Genomic DNA, 18,003 nt, shown 5'->3' with positions numbered 1-18,003 from the left:
ACGTACATCGGGTCCCGAGCGATGCGGCTGGCGCTCTCCACAATGCAGGGGATCCCAGGAAGTCACACAGTGCCCGCCGGGACGAAGGGTTCCTGCGGGCGTCGTATTACAATAGAGCGGTAGGGAAGCAGTTTAAACAGCCCACTCATTGGCTAGAAAGCTCCCACCTCCCACTAAATTTGTCAGCTCCTCTCCATACAGTTTCACACACCGCGGCACTGACACTTTGCGGAAACCAGTGACACTAATACAGTGATCAGTGCTAAAATAATGTACAGTCATTGTTCTAATGACACTGGCTGGAAAGGTGTAAACATCCACTGTGAGCAAAGGGTTAAATATGTGCATGACCAGTGTTTTTATTAAGGGATGTGCTGGATTTTATCCCCTGCTTTGCAGTGAAACAAAATCTAGCACATCCCTGCTGATAGGACAGAGCTCTGCCTATCTTACATAAGCAGAGCTCCATCCTACGTCTCATCTCCGATCACTCGGTGCTCATTGGAACTTACAATCTAAGAGGGAGGGTCAAGAGAACTGCGGGGACAGGCTGATGGAGAAAATATACAGTTGTAAGCAGGGTGTCAGATAGGCTTCTCTGAAGAAATAGAGAGAAAATAAATATCTTCACAGAAAAGCCACCCTGTAGCAGTAAAGCTACCTAGAGCTGAAGTAACACTCTGCAGAGCTCAGTGAGAACTATGAGGGTTGAAAGACATGCCCCCTTCACACAGCAACCAGGAACTGCAGCTGTCAATCAGCTGGAGGTCCCTCCCATGTCACCATTTTTTCTCTTGGTGTCAGGAAAACTTGTCAGAAATGATTCTTGCGGATAGCACAGGAACAAAGCAGCAGGCAGAAACAATACTTTGGGCTTTTAATTGAGACACACTGTAGAGAGATACTTCGTTCGTATTTCATGTCTGATGTTTACAACCACTTTAAAACTGATCGCCACGTTTACTATTAATTTGACTGTTTATTTGCACTAGCTTGGCCCAAACAAACTAATCTGTTTTCTACACTAACAGGGGTGCCCACTGTATATGTAGCCTTGGCTACATACAGTATGCAGCACTGTGCTCTGGCAGTGTGATGGGGAACTTCCCTTTCCACAGGGAACAAAGTGAAGCAGCCATACATAGGCAGCTTTGCATTCTACAAATGAATGCAAAGCCTCCTCTGATTGGCTGAGGTAGAGATTGTGAGGTCATTTGCTCACTTCTGTTGGCAGGATCAACAGGTATGACAGAAAGTTCCACGGGAAGGCAGACATTGAGGAATGCTGCGCTTCCTGGGAAGCCTATAGTTTAATGTTACGGTCTACTCTCATGAAGAGTGCACATGGAGGAGGAGGAGCGTGTATTTTCTATACAGACTCTATGAGATAAATCCTACCAGCGCCCTGAGGCGGGGACAACCTTAGAACTCACACAGGGCTGGTCACTCCAGGCCCTCCAGCAGCCACAGGCTGTCCGGCGCGGTCATGGCTTCTCTCTACAGCCGGGAACTTTCTCCGCACTCACCTTCCTTGTCCGCCATGGCGCTCTCAGAAAGAAGCCTCAGTCCTCTGCCGCGCACACCTTCTGTCGCCACTCCTCAGGCCAGCTTCTTACCACAATCCCCGGCGCTCCGGCCTGCTCCTCCTGCTATTGTTTCCCGCCTCCCCCGTGCCTCGGAGTCGCGCACCTTCGCGCCAACCCGAACCAATAGGAGACGAGAGTCGCGACGAATGGAGAAACTAAACGTCACAGAGTGGGCGGTCCTTGAGGTGGGAAATGCGAGGGAACTTTTGGCCGAGGCGTGCAGCACAGTAGGCGGAACCTGGCGTTTCCATGACAACCCGCGAATAAGTAGGGGAGCGGTGCGTGGAACATGGGAGGGGAAAAGGCGCTGCACTGTAGTTGGACGAGTTTGAGTATAAGTGTAGGAATATCATAAGCACGCATGGGCTGTTATATTTTAATGGAAATGAAAGCCTTTTTGTGTTCTACACGGAGCAGCCTTGCTCCGGGTACTATGCATGGGCTTTGGACGCGCCCGCTACATACACGCGGCAAATGCTTATTAGAAGACGTCCCGTTCCATCCTAAACGTGAAAAAAACATGGCGGCTGCGTGAAGCGCAACCCGGAAGTCAGGCACGTGACAGGAAGTTCCCGGACCCCGGAAGTGAGTACTGCGCGACAGTTGAGTCCAGCCATGGATGAACGTTATTATACAATTACCAAGGAGCAGACTGCCGTGAAAGCCAAGTACCCGGCTGTCACCAAGAAGCATGAATGTGGGTATTTGTCTTCTGTACAAAGGAATAAGCGAGTATAAAGTAAAGCTGGTTTGTCCATGGTGGGTAGGTTTGCCACACCATCCCTTTAATCCAGGACACATGAATTACACAAATTCTGAGGATAATTTGATGCAGACAAGGCACCACGTGAGTTTTATCACTACCATAGCCACAGAACCTGTGTAATTCATTAATGTACCATATGTGTTTGGTTTTAAAGGGACGAGGTGACAACCCCAAGGGCACATCCACTTGTGCACACAAAAACTTACCTAAAGGCATTTTTGGAAGTTTTGGCTACAGAGATGACCCCTCTTGGTAGCTTAACCAATTCCCCCCCCTGTCAGTCTGACACACCGCTACACCGATCTCGGTAAAGAGCCTCTGACGTAGGCTCTTTACCACATGATTAGCTGTGTCCAGTCACGGCTAATCACAATGTAAACAGAAAGAGCTGTTGATCTGCTTTTCCTCACTTGGGTCTGACAGACGCGAGAAAAGGAGAGCCGATCGGCTTCTCTCCTGACGGGGGGGGGGGGGGTGATAATAAACGCAGCCCCCCTTGGATGCCGGCCAAGGACCCACCTGGATGCTGCCTGGACCCAGCAGTGCCACCCATGAGTGTCCATCAGTGCTGCCTATCAATGCTCATCGGTGCCGCCTTATCAGTGAAAGAGAAAACATACTTATTTACAAAATTTTATACCAGAAACAAAAGAAAAACATATTCTTTTTCAAAATTTTTGATCTTCTTTTTTTATTTGTTTAGCAAAAAATAAAAATGATAAAAATTCTGTTTGGCTACAGTGTAGCATGACTGCTCAATTGTCATTTAAACTGCAACATCACTAAAAATTGTCTTGGGCAGGAAGGGGGTGTAAGTGCCTGGTATTGTAGTGGTTAAAGGGGTTGTAATCCCTTGTGTTTTTTAACCTTTAATGCATTCCATGCATTATGGTGAAAAAACACCTGGCAGTCACCACCCACCCGACCCGTTTTACTTATCTGAGCCCTGTATTTCCCTCGGTGGAGATGCGCTCTCCCTCTCTCCATTGGGTCCCGGCTCTAGATTGATAGCAGCGCAGCCATTGGCTCATGCTGCTGTCAATCAAATCCAATGATGCAGGGCCCTGTTCAACATTTGTGTCTATGGACGCAAATGCTGGACTCAGGAGCGTGCCGCAAGGTAACCACCCCCCCCAGGAGAGCGCTCCTTCTAGGGCATTATCTAATGTGGGGAGGAGCCGCCGGGGGACCCCAGATGAGGATGATCGGGACCACTCTGTGCTAAATGAGCTGTACAGTGGAGGTAGGTATGATATGTGTGATATTTAAAAAAACGAAGGTTTACAATCACTTTAACTCTCGCTCTGTTTGTCCTGATTACGGATGTCACCAGGGCTGAAAGTGATAGGAAACTCAAAATTGTGGGTTGTCACCAAAACAGGAACAGAGGGAAAGTCTCCTATTGGGGTGGGGGGGGGGGGCACTTATTCTGGGTACAGCTGTGAACTTTCTTCATTTTGGAGAGATTTTCTTTCACTTCCTGTTGTTCCTATAAGAAAAGGAAGTTAACACCTTCCTGCCCAGCCTATAGCAGAATGATGGCCAGGCGGTAGTTTTAACATCCTGACATCATCTAAACATCCGGACATCATCTAAGGTCCTTCGCATCACGCTGCTCGTGCACGCAGCATGAAAATCGGTGGTGATCTGTGTCCTTCTGTGTCTAAGCACAGCCGATTACATGTAAACAAATGTTGGTTATCAGCACTTACTTTCCTCTGCACTGTCAGTGTCTGAGGAAAGGAAAGCCAATAATTGGCTTTACAGTTACAGGGAATATTTACACTAATCAGAGCACTGATCATCAGTGCCGCCTCATCAGCGAAAATCAGTAAAGAAGAAAAATTAATTATTTGTAAAATTGTATGACAGAGATAAAGAAAAAGGTTGTTTTTTTTTACCCAAAATTTTCAGTTCTCTTTTTCGTTTGCTTAGCAAAAAGTAAAAAACCCAGTGGTGATTAAATACCGCTGAAAAAAAAAGATAAAAATGGGGGTACAGTGTTGCCTGACCGCAATTGTCATTTACAGTGTGACAGTGCTAAAAATTGGCCCGGGCAGGAAGGGGGTAAAAGTGTCTGTATTGAAGTGGTTAAAAATGGCTCTTCAACCTCTTCAGTGATTTTACATAACACCCCCCCACCGCTGTTTACATTATTGGCCATTAAACATTTTTTTTAATGATCAAATACCTTGTTGTGGGACAAGCTCTAGACTGTCTGCTTTCTCACCAAGAAAAGGATGACATACCCCTACCCCACCCAGAGCCTTTGTGGATGAGCACATCTCAAGTCACTTCCACAGACCTAGAACTGTAAATAAATTCCTGGCTGCTAGAGCCCCAAGAAGTGTGTGCTGGCTGTCCCCATTATAGTGTATATGATTCTGCTGGCTGGAATGCTCGGTTTCCTTCCTAGACGCCCATAACACTCATAACAGCTGTCAGCGGGGAAAGCGGAGAAGACTATTGGCCAGTAATTGTTTGCCGATCGTCCCCACTTTGAATGAAGCTGGAAGCAAAAAACATTTTGCCACTTTTGGTTTTAGAGCTGTTATTGCTCAGCTGCTGCATTTGGGAAAGCAGCTAATCAATCATGACCTGTGCTTGATCAGCTTTGAGTGCAAAGCTGACATTAGTGGTCTATGGCTATCAGTTCATACTAGTGCGACTCGGAGTGCTACTTTGATTTGACTTTCATGCAACTTTACACTCTTTGGCACTCAAGTCAAATCAAAATAGTCTAGGAAAATTTTCAAAGGCACTGCAACTTTAAGTCGCATAGATTGGAAAAGGGTGCTATTGAAATCAATGGGCTGTGACTTGTCATGCGACTTTGTGTTCAAAGTCGCATGACAAGTCGCACTAGTGTGAACAGAGTTTAATGGACCTGCCATTTTTATTATGCTATTGTATTGGGTGCTTTAACTTAATTTTATTGCTATCACATTCATTTTGAGAATCTTCATACCATTTGTAGCAAATCCCCCATATGCTGACATCTGGGGCACCTAGCATCTGTTCTAACTGAAATAGTCTCTTAGGTGTATAATATATGCCCTATGTATCAGCATCAAATGTGGGACCTTCTGTGCTGGTAAGACCAATACCAAATGCCCCCTCTTTAATATCCTCCTCCTTTGTTTGTCTGTAATTAACCCTAGATTTTCTTCCCATTTCCCCCTACTTTTAAGAAGTTTCAGACATTCAATACTTCGACTGCATATATGTGGGTACATTTCTGATAAAAGTCCCCTTCTCTTACTCAAACTACTTCTTTTTTGCAAAATAGGGGTTTTATTCCAATGCGGACCTTGTTTCTCAAATAGTGCATCCAAAGCATGTCTGATTTGTAAATATTTATAAAATGATTTTTTGGGTGTACCATATTCTTCTCTCAGAGCTGTAAATGGTTTTTAAGGTACTTCCCTCATATAGTTGGACCAACTTATTGATCCCCTTTATTTCCCATTCTTTGATCTTTCCTATAGATACCAGCCCCTGAAGGTTCCTGTTATTCCAGAGGGGGGTATATTCTGTCACACCTCCATGACCACTCAATGACTTTACAGCTTTCCATACCTTTATGCCCAACTTTACTGTGGGATTTCTGTTAACAAAATAATTTTCCTCCAATATCTCTATTGCTGTCTTATGAGGCACCCTGAAGATCATTAATCCCCGTCCATACCCCCTCCTGGGTCTTTACTAACCCCTAGGTGTTGCAGTTGTGCTGCCAAAAAATAGCTCCGGGGGTGCGGCACCACCATACCCCCCTCCCTTGTTGGTAACTGTAAAGTTTGCAATCTTATCTTAGTCTGGCCTCCTTTCCAAATTAGTTCTTTAACCACTTCCCGACCAACGCACGACGATGTACGTCGACAGAATGGCACGGGCAGGCATATTGGCGTACATGTACGTCCAATCTTCAATGCCGCCCTGCCATCGGGAGCGCGCCGCCGGTGGCGTGCTCCCGTGCTGGTCGGGACCCCCGTGAGTCCGGTCGCGGGACCCGCGGGCTCGATCGCCGCGGGCATCCCCGCGATCGTCTCACGGAGCGGCTGAATGGAGGAAATGCCGTGTAAACAGCATTTCTCCATTCTGCCTAGCAACTAGTGACGCTGATCTCTGCTCCATGTGATTGGAGCAGAGATCAGTGTTCACTAAATGAAAGCCCAAACCCCCCACAGTTAGTAACACACCCCTAGGAACACTTAACCCCTACACTGCCACCCACTGGTTAACCCCTTCATTGCCAAAATCGCTGATCGCCGCCATTACTAGTAAAAAAAAATAATAAAAAATTATTAATAAAAATGCTATAAAACTATCCCTATTTTGTAAACGCTATAACTTTTGCGCAAACCAATCAATAATCGCTTATTGCGTTTTTTTTTTTTTTTTTTACCAAAAATATGTAGAAGAATACGTATCAGCCTAAACTGAGGGAAAAAAATGTTTTTTTAATATATTTTTGGGGGATATTTATTATAACAAAAAGTAAAAAATAATGCGTTTTTTTCAAAATTGTCGCTCTATTTTTGTTTATAGCGCAAAAAATAAAAACTGCAGGGGTGATCAAATACCACCAAAAGAAAGCTCTATTTGTGGAAAAAAAAGGACGTCAATTTTGTTTGGGAGCCACGTCGCACGACCGCGCAATTGTCAGTTAAAGCGACGCAGTGCCGAATCGCAAAGAGTGGTCTGGTCTTTGACCAGCAAAATGGTCCGGTCTGAAAGTGGTTAACCACTTCAATACCAGGCACTTAAACACCTTCCTGCCCAGACCAATTTTGAGCTTTCAGCGCTGTCGCACTTTGAATGACAATTGCGCGGTCATGCTACACTGTACCCAAAGGACATTTTTATCATTTTTTCCCCACAAATAGAGCTTTATTTTGGTGGTATTTGATCACCTCTACGGTTTATATTTTTTGCGCTACAAATTAAAAAAAATACCGAAAATTTTGAAAAAAAATGTTTTTTTTTTGTTTCAGTTTCAAAACTTTGTAAATAAGTACGTTTTCTCCTTCACTGATGGGCACTGATAAGGCGGCACTGATAAGGCGGCACTGATGGGCGGCACTGATGGGCGGCACGGATGGGCGGCACGGATGGGCGACACGGATGGGCACTGATAGGTGGCACAAATTGGCACTGATAGCTGGCACAGATTGGCATGGATGGGCGGTACAGATGGGCATGGATGGGCGGTACAGATGGGCATGGATAGGCGGCACTGATAGGCGGCACAGGTGGGCACTGATAGGCGGCACAGGTGGGCACTGATAGGCGGCATTCTATTGTTATACTGTACTAATGGATGCCAATCAGTGCCAAAACAATAATGCATGCCAATCAGTGATGCCCATTGTGGGCACTGATTGGCATCCATTATGGGCACTGATTGGCATCCATTGTGGCACTGACTGACATCCCTGGTGATCTAGGGAGGATTACCTTTTGCTGGGAATCCCTGGTGGTCTGGTGGCGTCCCTGGTGGTCCAGTGTGGGCATCCTCGGGGGGGCTGTGCTGATAATCGATCAGCACAGACCCCCCCCCCCCCATCAGAGGAGCAGCTGATCGGCTCTCCTCTACTCGCGTCTGACAGACGCGAGTGAGGAAAAGCCGATCACCGGCTCTTCCTATTTACACTGTGATCAGCCTTGATTGGACACGGCTGATCACGTGGTAAAGAGTCTCCGTCTGAGACTCTTTACCGAGATCGTAGTTGCCGGGTGTCAGACTGACACTCCGCAACAACGATCGCCGCGATGCATGCCCCCGGGGGCGTGCAGCGGCTCATAATCCTGATCACGTCATATGACATCCGATCAGGATTATGCAACCACTTTGCCACCATCAATTGCCTATAGGGTGGGCGGCAAGTGGTTAAACAATGTATCCATTTTTTTGAACCATTTCTTATGTATCCAAATTGGAGAGTTATGCAGTAAGTATAGCAATTGTGGCATCCACAACATTTTAATGTGATTACATCTCCCTGCTACTGATAGGGGAGTCATTGCCAGATTTCAATTCTACTTTTAAATTTGACCAGATGGTGTTATATTATTGCTTATAAACTTATTGAGGTCTTTTGTTAAGTATTTTCCTAGGTATTTCATTTTCTCAACTACTTCCAATTGGGGCATCTCTAACAATATTTGATTCCCAATGGGGTCTATCAGCATATCAACTTTAACTGAAATTAAAGTGGGGTGCCCCTTAAAAAAATAAAAAAATTAATAAAAGTCAGCAGCTACAAATACTGCAGCTGCTGACTTTTAATAATCGGACACTTATCTGTCCCAGAGTCCAGCAATGCAGGGGAACGAAGCTCCGCTCGGCGGCGCCGGCATTCCTACTGTGGACACCTGGCTGCGGCTTCACAGCCGGGCACCCACTGCGCATTTGCGAGCGGCACTGCGTGCCGTGATACGCTGCTCAGTCATCTGGGACCTGTTGCGTGTCCCAGATGATCAGGTATTGCAAGGCTGATAGTTAAAAGCAAGACTCCCATGGGCAGAGGCATGATGGGACTTGTAGTTCCGCAACAGCTGGAGGGCCGCCACTTTGAGATCCCTGTCCTAGTCTGATCGTTGGTACACAGCTTTTGAAAGTCAATCATGACCGTTCATACAAAATGATCCAAAGGGACAAACATGAAAACTTTTCTCGTACAATACCAGACTGTGACATTTTTGTTTAATTGGAATCAGTACAGCTTCTCGTTCGCAAAAAAATTGGAAGAGCAAAACTGCACATGCTTGAAAACGAAAGAATACATTACATCACTTCTAACGTTTTATTCTGTTATATGAGAATTTTTATATGTTTAGTAACCTCTTGATTTTCAATTTGGAGACTAACATGCAAAAAGAAAAACAGACGATCATTCATCCAATAATCTCATCATGTGTACGTGGCTGAAGACTGAGAACTGAGCCATTGACTGCTGATTAATCAGTTCTTGGGCTTCAGTGAGCAGAGAGTGGTGAAGGTCAGTCACAGGCTCATTGGAGTGCTGGGCTGTGGAAGGGTGGGAGCGACTTGTTCAGGCTCTGTGTCTCGCTGAGAGGCTGAGCCAGCTGCCGATCAAGGCATCTGGATGGATCCTGACTGTAAAGTCAGGATCGATCCAGAACTTGGACTGACTGAGTGACGTCCGCCAACAGTTGGCTTTTGGCCTACCATCATTTGAAAATAGGTCATAGTAGTGTAGAATGAACTGCTCTCATGTGATCCCCAGGAATATAGCAAAAAAAAAAAAAAGGTTTGGCCATACTTCTCCTTTAATTATTCCCTAATCTATCCAAAATGAAAAAAATTGTGTTAGATCCACTTTATTGCAGTTCTCCCTAGCAGCACATGCTTGCCTTCACTCTCCTGTCATTCAGCTGTCAGGAAATTCCTGTGTAAACTACTAGACAGTAGACACTGAAGTCAGCAAAGGTTAGATTAGATGAAAAAAACTTTTGTAGTAGTGGATCCAGAGGTTTAGGTAGCTAAAAGTATTACATGCAAATCTCTGGTATAAAAGCAGAGGTTGGCTCAGCCCCCTTCTGCTTCCCGATGTCTAGGCTCTGCAGATGGGAAGACTAGCCATGATTTGCATAGAGCTAAAGTAGTTGTGTCTCTGGATATTTGTATGCGTTGTTTTCTCTAAATATAACTGCCACCTGTGTTTTTCTAGCATATAACTAGTTTTCATTGCCCAGGTTTATCAAAAGCGAGAAGTAATATAAATAAATATATGCTTTACCTTTAATTCATGTGCAGTTTGATTAGAAATGTTACAATGTTAAGTAATTGGTATCAATGTTAACACCTTTTTTATGGTAACATTTAATACATGCCTGTCTGTTCCATCTGTATGTAATAATGTATCAGCTTGTAACACAGCAGAATTTGTCAAGCCCTGAATACTCAGATTCTCCTGCATGGAGGGAATTCATAATTTAATATTGTAAGAGAGTTTGGCCCCTTTCACACAGGCGCCCCCGCTATGCGGAATCTGCTTTTTTGTTAATGGGATATCTCTGCGCTGATCTTCACTGAGTCCCCACACAGTCCCGCTCCCCTCTCTAGGGCAATCAGATGGAAACAGACCGCATGTTTGTTTTCATCTGATCCGCCGGATGGATTGAAAATAGGACCACTGTCTGTTTTTGTGCAGACAGGATCGGATCAGATGTTGGCGGTCGTCAGCGGACATGTGTCCGCTTACATCTACCGCACCTTAGAGAGCAATGCTGGGTCCGATCAGGTCCACCTGAAAAACAGACAGGTGGACCTGATCGGAAAGCACATGTGAAAGGGGCCTTCAGCTGGGCATAGATTGCTCAGATTTCAACTGTTCAGCTTACAAGGGACAGAGAAAAAATTGATTCCCCCCATCCACGCCAAACAGCATGGATGGAGGAATCTTCTTTATATTTGGGTACCTGCAGCTGCTGACACTGCTAGTGACTGTATCTGATAGGATACAATCACTGCTCAATAATCTTCCACCTGGCTCAGTCGATTTTTTTTTTTTTTTTTTTTTTTTTTTTTTAACAAATTTTGTTGAGCATTGTGGTGACAACAGGGCCATCCACAGCTCAAATTTCAGCCAATTCAACAAAAATTGGACAAAATTCAAGTCATGGTAAACTTTAAGTGGCTGTAAAGGCAGGGCATTTTTTACTTGAATGCATTCTCTGCATTAAGGTTAAAAAATGTCACATGTGTTGTATTGCCCCCGACTCCCTTGTATGCTTACCCGAGTCCTATCCTATTCCAGCGCTGTGCCATCTGCAACACTCTCCTCTCAGGACATGAAAGCAGCAGTGGGAGCCATTAGCTCCTGCTGCTGTCAATCAGATGCTATAAGGAGAGAGTGGGTGTGGGGCTGAGCCACACTGTGTGTGTGTCAATGGATCCACACAGCCTGGCTCAGGAATGAGCCTGCAGGTGTGCCCTCATAAAAAGCGGCTTCCCATGGTGACATACCAAGAAGAGCGGTGGTGGAGATCGCTGATGGGGAATCCTAGAAGAGGAGGTTCTAGGCCGCTCTGTGCACTACTATTGCATAGATCAGTATAACCTGTTTTGTTTTTTAACTACATACAACCTCTTTAAGGCTCTATTCACACTGTTAACCAGACAGTGGTCAAAACGGGCATCTACAAGCAGACGCAACTCTTTGGCGAGTACGTGTTGTCAAGGCTATTTTAACACAATATGCAGCGTTGTAATGTAAGTGTTTGGGACTGCACTGCAACCATGAGCCAAATGCTTGGCTTGCGGTTGAGGCACAGTCCTGCAATGCAAAATAACCATTCAGCACTAAAACATAACATCAGAAGGCAGTAGTATTGCCTCCTGAATGCCTGCAAATCACCTTCTGCCTTCCTCTGAAAAGCAATCCACCACAAATTGCTTTTTGGGGGTAGTAAACACTGTTGCTAGTGTGGAAGAGCTTTAGGCTGAATTAAAAAAAGAAAAAACAGCGTGTGGTCCCAACCCAGGTCCATACCAGGATTCGAAAATCCATAACAGACCCTTATCCAAGCATGCAGGTTAGGAAAGGAAGGGGCTCTCAACATGGGGGGTGTGTACAATGTTGATGGGGACCAGGGCCTCTTCCCAATGACCCTGGCCGGAGGGTCTGCAGGTGGGGGCTTATTGGGATCTGAAAGCCCCGGTTAAGGATTCCCCAGATCCCGCCCCCCCCCCCCCCCCCCATAAGATCATATGAATGGGTATCGGTTACATCGCACCCCTACCCATTCACCAAAAATGCAGGGAAAAGTAAAAAAAAAAGCTAGTTTTTGACAATTGACCTTTATTAATAGGTCTGAGCCGTCTTCTCCCGGTGTCATCATTCCCGCTGCTCTCTTCTCCCTCTGCTGTCTTCTTCTTTGCCGCCGGTTACCTGCTAAAAAAAAGCAGCTGTTCAGTGGCTGCCTTCCTCGCTGTGTTGCCACTCATCTATCATCTGGCCATCACCCGGAAAGCACACCCTTGTGACGTCACAGCTCTTTTTTTTATTTTTTATTATTTTTTTTTTTTTTAAACTTTTCACTATAATGTACCCAATACCCATTCACGTGGGGGGTGATATCTTCCAGATTCTGATAAGCCCACCCCCCCTCCCCACACGCAGACCCTGACAACCACTGGCCAGGGTTGTCGGGAAGATTCTCTCCGTGGGGCCACCTCCTCATGTTGCGGGCATGTGGACTAGTATGGTTCGGGGGGAGGGCGCTCGCTTGTCCCCTCCATGTCCTGACCTGCCGGGCTGCATGCTTGGATAACGGTCTATACATTTTGGGGGGGACCCCATGCCATTTAAAAAAAAATAGCGTGGGGGGGGTTCCCCTTGAATCCATACTAGACCCGAAGGGCCTGGTATGAACCTGGGGGGACCCCACTTTTTTTTTTTCTTTACATTAAGCTGTCAGCTATATAAAGTGTGTTTTAATGAGGGGGAAAAAAGGGTTGAAAAACAGATGTCAGTGGATCGTCCGCTAACATCCATGTTTCGTCCTTTCTGGGTTTTTTTAATGGAAGAAAAATTAGGGTTTTCTTCCATCTTAAAAAATGGAGCTTAGCTTATCAGAGACTATCTGGTAGCGTCCGCTATCCCATAGAGATACATGTACAGTTGTGCTCATAAGTTTACATACCCTGGCAGAATTTATGATTTCTTGGCCATTGTTCAGAGAACATGAATGCTGACACATAGTTGCATAGTAGGTGAGGTTGACAAAAGACACAAGTCAATCAAGTCCAACCTATGTGCGTGATTATATGTCAGTATTACATTTGTATATCCCTGTATGTTGATGTCCTTCAGGTGCTTATCTGTTTCTTGAAACTATCAATGGTCCCCACTGAGACCACCGCCTGTGGAAGGGAATTCCACAACCTTGCTGCTCTTACAGTAAAGAACGCTCTACGTAGTTTAAGGTTAAACCTCTTTTCTTCTAATTTTAATGAGTGGCCACAAGTCTTGTTAAACTCCCTTTTGCGAAATAAGGGGGCCCCCGGATCCCAGCCCCCCACCCTATGTGAATGACTATGGGGTACAACGTACCCCTACCCATTCACCTGTGAAAAAAAAGTACAAATAAAACACAACACAGGGTTAAAATAGTTTATTGCACAGCTCCGGGGGTCTTCTCGCTGGACTCCTCCGCTGTCTTCTAGCTCTTTTACTAGAGGAGGAGCCCGGCATTCTGCCCTCTTCGGTTCTTCTTGCCGGGCCACCGCACTTTCTTCTAGCTCCTTTACAAGCGGTGGCCCGGTCTTCTGTCGTCGCCGCCGTCTTCTGTTCTGGAGATGTTGCCTCGCCGCTGTCTCCGCTGACTATGACAGAACACGCGGCGACTTATATAGGGACATCGCCGGATGATGTCCCTGCCCATTATGATGTCACAGTCCCAGCATCCTCCTACTCATTCACATAGGGTGGGGGGGCCGGGATCCGGGGGCCCCCTTATTAAAGGGGGCTCCCGGATTCCGATAAGCCCCCCGCCCACAGACCCCGACAACCAACGGCCAGGGTTGTCGGGAAGAGGTCCTTGTCCTCATCAACATGGGGACAAGGTGCTCTGGGGTGGGGGGTGCCACGCGGCCCCCCTTCCCCAAGGCACCCCCCCATGTTGAGGGCGTGCCGCCTGGTACGGCTCAGGAGGGGGAGGTGGCGCTCGCTCGTCCCCACCCCTTTCCTGGCCAGCCGGGTAGCGTGCTCGGATAAGGATCTGGTATGGATCTGGGGGGGACCCCCACACCATTTTTCTTCGTTGTAGGGAGTTCCCCTTAAAATCCATACCAGACCTAAGGCCCTGGTATGCTCTCGGAGGGGGAACCCACGCCAATTTTTTTTTTTTCATAAATTTGGCGTGGAGTTCCCTCTTGAGAGCTGATAATTCTGTCAGTCGCCTCCGTATAGACTGAGATCCGACTTGGAGGCGACCTATATTGAAATCAATGGGTACCTGTCGCCTACAAGTCGGATTGAAGTAGTACAGGAACCTTTTCTGAAGTCGGAGCGACTTCAGTAGTGTGCATTAAGACGGCTCTCATTCACTTACATTGATTTTTAAATGTTGTCCGACCTGAGGCGACTAGGGGCGACCTGAAGTCGGATCTGAGTTGCCCCTGTGTGAACGGACCCTAAATGGCTTCAGCCAAACACTAACCATGAGTGAAAGATGGACATACGGAAACGCATGTGTGAAAGGGGCCTTCATGTTTGTTGGTAACCATTTTATTTTTATTTTTTACCTACAGTGAGGTGTACTTAAGTCTATGATGTATATAATTTTGTTGTTTTGTCTTTCAGATTTGGATCACACTGCAGATGTTCAGTATGTACCTATTTTTATTTATTTTTTCTATCATGCCTCCTTTTTTCATCTATCATCTTGAATGTCTTCTCCAACATTCCTAAATAGCCAAACTCTTGGCAGTAGTTAAATGATCAACAAAACATATAGCTGGGGTTTCTCACGTTTGGCTGCAAAGGTGGAAATACACTTTAGAGGGCCAATATAGCTAAAAATTATTATTATTATTATTATTATTATTTATATTTCAATATTTTGTATATGTATTCCAGCAAAATGCACAGTTCCAAAAGTTGGGGCAAGCCATAAAACACTGGCAGGGGTGTCTAAAACACTGCTTCATGATTTCTCTGCAGAAAGAACCGTGTTGGTGACCTGGTAAAGGAAGTTGGAAAAAGACTACTGGCAGGATTAATAGGGGATAAAACTATGTTATAGGAGTGACTGCTAGCCACAGACCACATCATTCAGTGCCTTGAAAAAGTATTCGTTCCCGGGGGGGGGACCTTTTACCTCTTCTCTTCTCTTCTTCCATAGCTTTATCTCATGCTTGCCTCTGGCATTAAGCTTCCACGATCTTCTCGCTTATCACCTTCTTGGTTAACCCAGACTCGCCTAGGAATATTGTTATAGGGGAAAGTTATGTTAAACAATTTCTGAATGAATCTTACCCGCTACGGTATCGAGCCACCCAGACTATTTTGCTGTGATTTTACTCTAGTTAGGATGTTTCACCAAGTTGAGACCAAGTTGTCCTACATACACACCATGTATGGGGTAGCTGATAGAATGACTACACCGCAGAGTACAGTACGATTCCGTGTTCTATCAGTATTCCAACACTAGACACTGTCCTGCCTCCCATCTTAGTTATTTTATGTTTGGGGGGGGGGGGATGGGCCCACAATAAAGGACCTAACCTGCGAGTCGGGTTTATATTTGTCTGTATTGAGCCTAGCATTCAATCGTTGAATTTGTATGCTGTTTTCAAGCTTGGATGTTTGTTCAACAGTGCTATCTTTTTTTAAAACCCGTGGAGCAAGCGAGGATTGTTCGCTGTTCTACTGATAGTTCTTTAACCACCTCCCACCCGGCCACTGCACATAAGGTTGGGTGGGAGCTTCCTCCTTCCGAGTAGACGTTCAGGAACGTCCCTCAGAAGGAAGGGGAACGCGCGTGTGTGCCCTTGCAGCGGCGCAATCCCGATGTGCTTGTGTCACCCAGACACAACGTTACTCAGAATGGCAGGAGGGCTCTATGATTTGCCCTCCTGATCACCAGACGACTGTGTCCAATCACAGCCATCGTGTGATGTAAACGGAGAGCTGGTTGCTAGGTGATATCTCCTCTCCTCACATGGAAATTGTCAGTGAGGAGAGGGGATCCCTGCAGCCAGCCGGTGATCAGAGTATGAGCTGTTTTTTACAGCTTTTTACATACTGATCACTGGCCCAGTGTCCCCACACAGTGTCCCCAAATTACTGTCCCACACACATGTCCCTACACAGTAAAAACACCTGTCCCACATATGAAACAGTAAAATCATATGTCACAATGATCATCTGCACACATATGTCCGTGATCATCTGCGCACATCTGTCCGCGATCACACAAACTAATTATTATATACTTAACAAGATTTTTTTTTTACCAAAGACATGTAGCAGAATACATTTTGGCTTAAATTTATGACAAAATGTAATTTTATTGGATTTCATTTTAAAACAAAGTAGAAAATATTGTTTGTTTTTTTGTTTTTTTTTCTTTTCGCTTACATCGCAAAAAAATAAAAAACTGATTTGTGAATAAATACCACCAAAATAAAGCTCTATTTGTGTGATAAAAATTTCATTTGGGTACAGTGTTGCATGACCACGCAATTCTTATTAAAAGTGCGAGAGCGCTGAAAGCTGAAAATTGGCCTGGAAGGAAGGGGGTGAAAGCACCCAGTATTGAAATGGTTAACAATCTACGTAAAAGAGGAATAAGAACTATTGAAACAGAAAAAGTATTCATATCCCTTGAAATTTTGCACATTTTGTCATGTTACAACCGAAAAAAAAAATAGATTTTATGTGATAGACCAACACAAAATGGAAGGAAAATGATAAATGGTTTTCTATTTATTTATTTTTTTTGTATTCAGCCACCTTTACTCTGATACCCCTAACTAAAACCTAGTGGAACCAATTGCCTTCAGAAGTCACCTAATTAGTAAATAGAGTAAACTTGTGTGTAATCAGTATAAATACAGCTTTTCTGTGAAGCCCTCAGAGGTTTGTTAGAGAACCTTGGTGAACAAACCGCATTATAAAGGCCAAGGAACACACCAGACAGGTCAGGAAAAAAATTATGGATACGTTTAAAGCAGGGTTAGGTTATAAAAAGTATCCCAAGCTCTGAACATCTCATGGAGCAATGTTCAATCCATCATCCGAAAATGGAAAGCACAACTGCAACATGGCCATCCACCTTAACTGACAGGCCTGGGCAAGGAGAGCATTAATTGGAGGAGCTGCAGAGATCCACAGCTTAAGCGGGAGAATCTGTCCACAGGGCAACTATTAGTCATGCGCTCCAAAAATGTGATCTTTATGGAAGCGTGGCAAGAAGAAAGCCATTGTTGAAAGAAAGCTATAAGAAGTCTTGTTTGATAGAAGCCATGTGGGGGACACCGCAAACATGTGGAAGAAGGTAAAAACCACCATATGAAAGTGAGGGCTGATCATGAAAATGCAGCTGGCGTTTAAAGGTGAGCATACAACCTTCAAGCATACAATATAATCAACAAAAGTGCAGTGCTGTTATCAAGGCAGAACCCTTCATAACGCACTGATGCCTTTACCGCCAAACCCCCATACACAAGTGTGGCGGTAATCTTTTCTGTAAATTTTATTTTTTGTCTTTTTATTTTTTCTAAGCTACAGCAAGTTTTTAATAAATACTACACCATATAAGCTTTTTTGGGCTCCTCTGCGTGAGCTTTTTTACTTGGTGCTGGTCACCTGTGATGCTCTCAACATTCGCACACCACTCCAGATGAAAGAATGTTAAGCTTCAGAATACTGATACAAGGCTTTCAACGGTCTTATCTCTGGTGAGTGCATATGATTGGTGAAGGGTTATTGCCACTAAAGCCCCATACACACTATCAGATTTTCTGCTGAGTTTTTCCTTCAGATTTACCAAAACCATGTAGTGCAAGGGCCTGCCTGATTGCATACACATTGAAACTCCTAAGGTTTGACCTCATATTATATGGTTTTGGTAAATCCGAAGGAAAAACTCAGCAGAAAATCTGATAGTGTGTATAGG

The 18,003-nt window shown here is 45.1% G+C and overlaps 2 protein-coding genes across 3 annotated transcripts in view; one reads left to right on the top strand and one right to left on the bottom strand.

Moving 5' to 3' along the window:
• Positions 1-1,713, bottom strand: part of RBBP4 (RB binding protein 4, chromatin remodeling factor) — a 29,919-nt gene extending 28,206 nt beyond the window's left edge. Inside the window, exon 1 of one of the 2 annotated variants that reach the window (XM_077482013.1) lies at positions 1,527-1,713. In XM_077482013.1, the coding sequence (XP_077338139.1) occupies positions 1,527-1,542 (16 nt within the window). In that variant the 5' untranslated portion in view covers positions 1,543-1,713. The remainder of the gene's footprint in view (positions 1-1,526) is intronic. The other variant, XM_077482015.1, reaches the window with a different exon arrangement.
• A 422-nt stretch (positions 1,714-2,135) lies between these two features.
• ZBTB8OS (zinc finger and BTB domain containing 8 opposite strand) overlaps positions 2,136-18,003 on the top strand; it is a 58,332-nt gene continuing 42,464 nt past the window's right edge. Inside the window, exons 1-2 of the mRNA XM_077482020.1 lie at positions 2,136-2,283; positions 14,685-14,709. Of these exons, the coding sequence (XP_077338146.1) occupies positions 2,202-2,283; positions 14,685-14,709 (107 nt within the window). The 5' untranslated portion in view covers positions 2,136-2,201. The remainder of the gene's footprint in view (positions 2,284-14,684; positions 14,710-18,003) is intronic.

The sequence above is a fragment of the Lithobates pipiens genome, unplaced genomic scaffold (genome assembly GCF_037356315.1).
Source record: "Lithobates pipiens isolate NorthernLeopardFrog02 unplaced genomic scaffold, aLitPip1_a1.2 Scaffold_16, whole genome shotgun sequence".
In the NCBI taxonomy this organism is placed as follows: Eukaryota; Metazoa; Chordata; class Amphibia; order Anura; family Ranidae; genus Lithobates; species Lithobates pipiens.
Note: the sequence above shows the minus strand (reverse complement) of the source record. Positions and strands in the feature narration are given on the sequence as shown.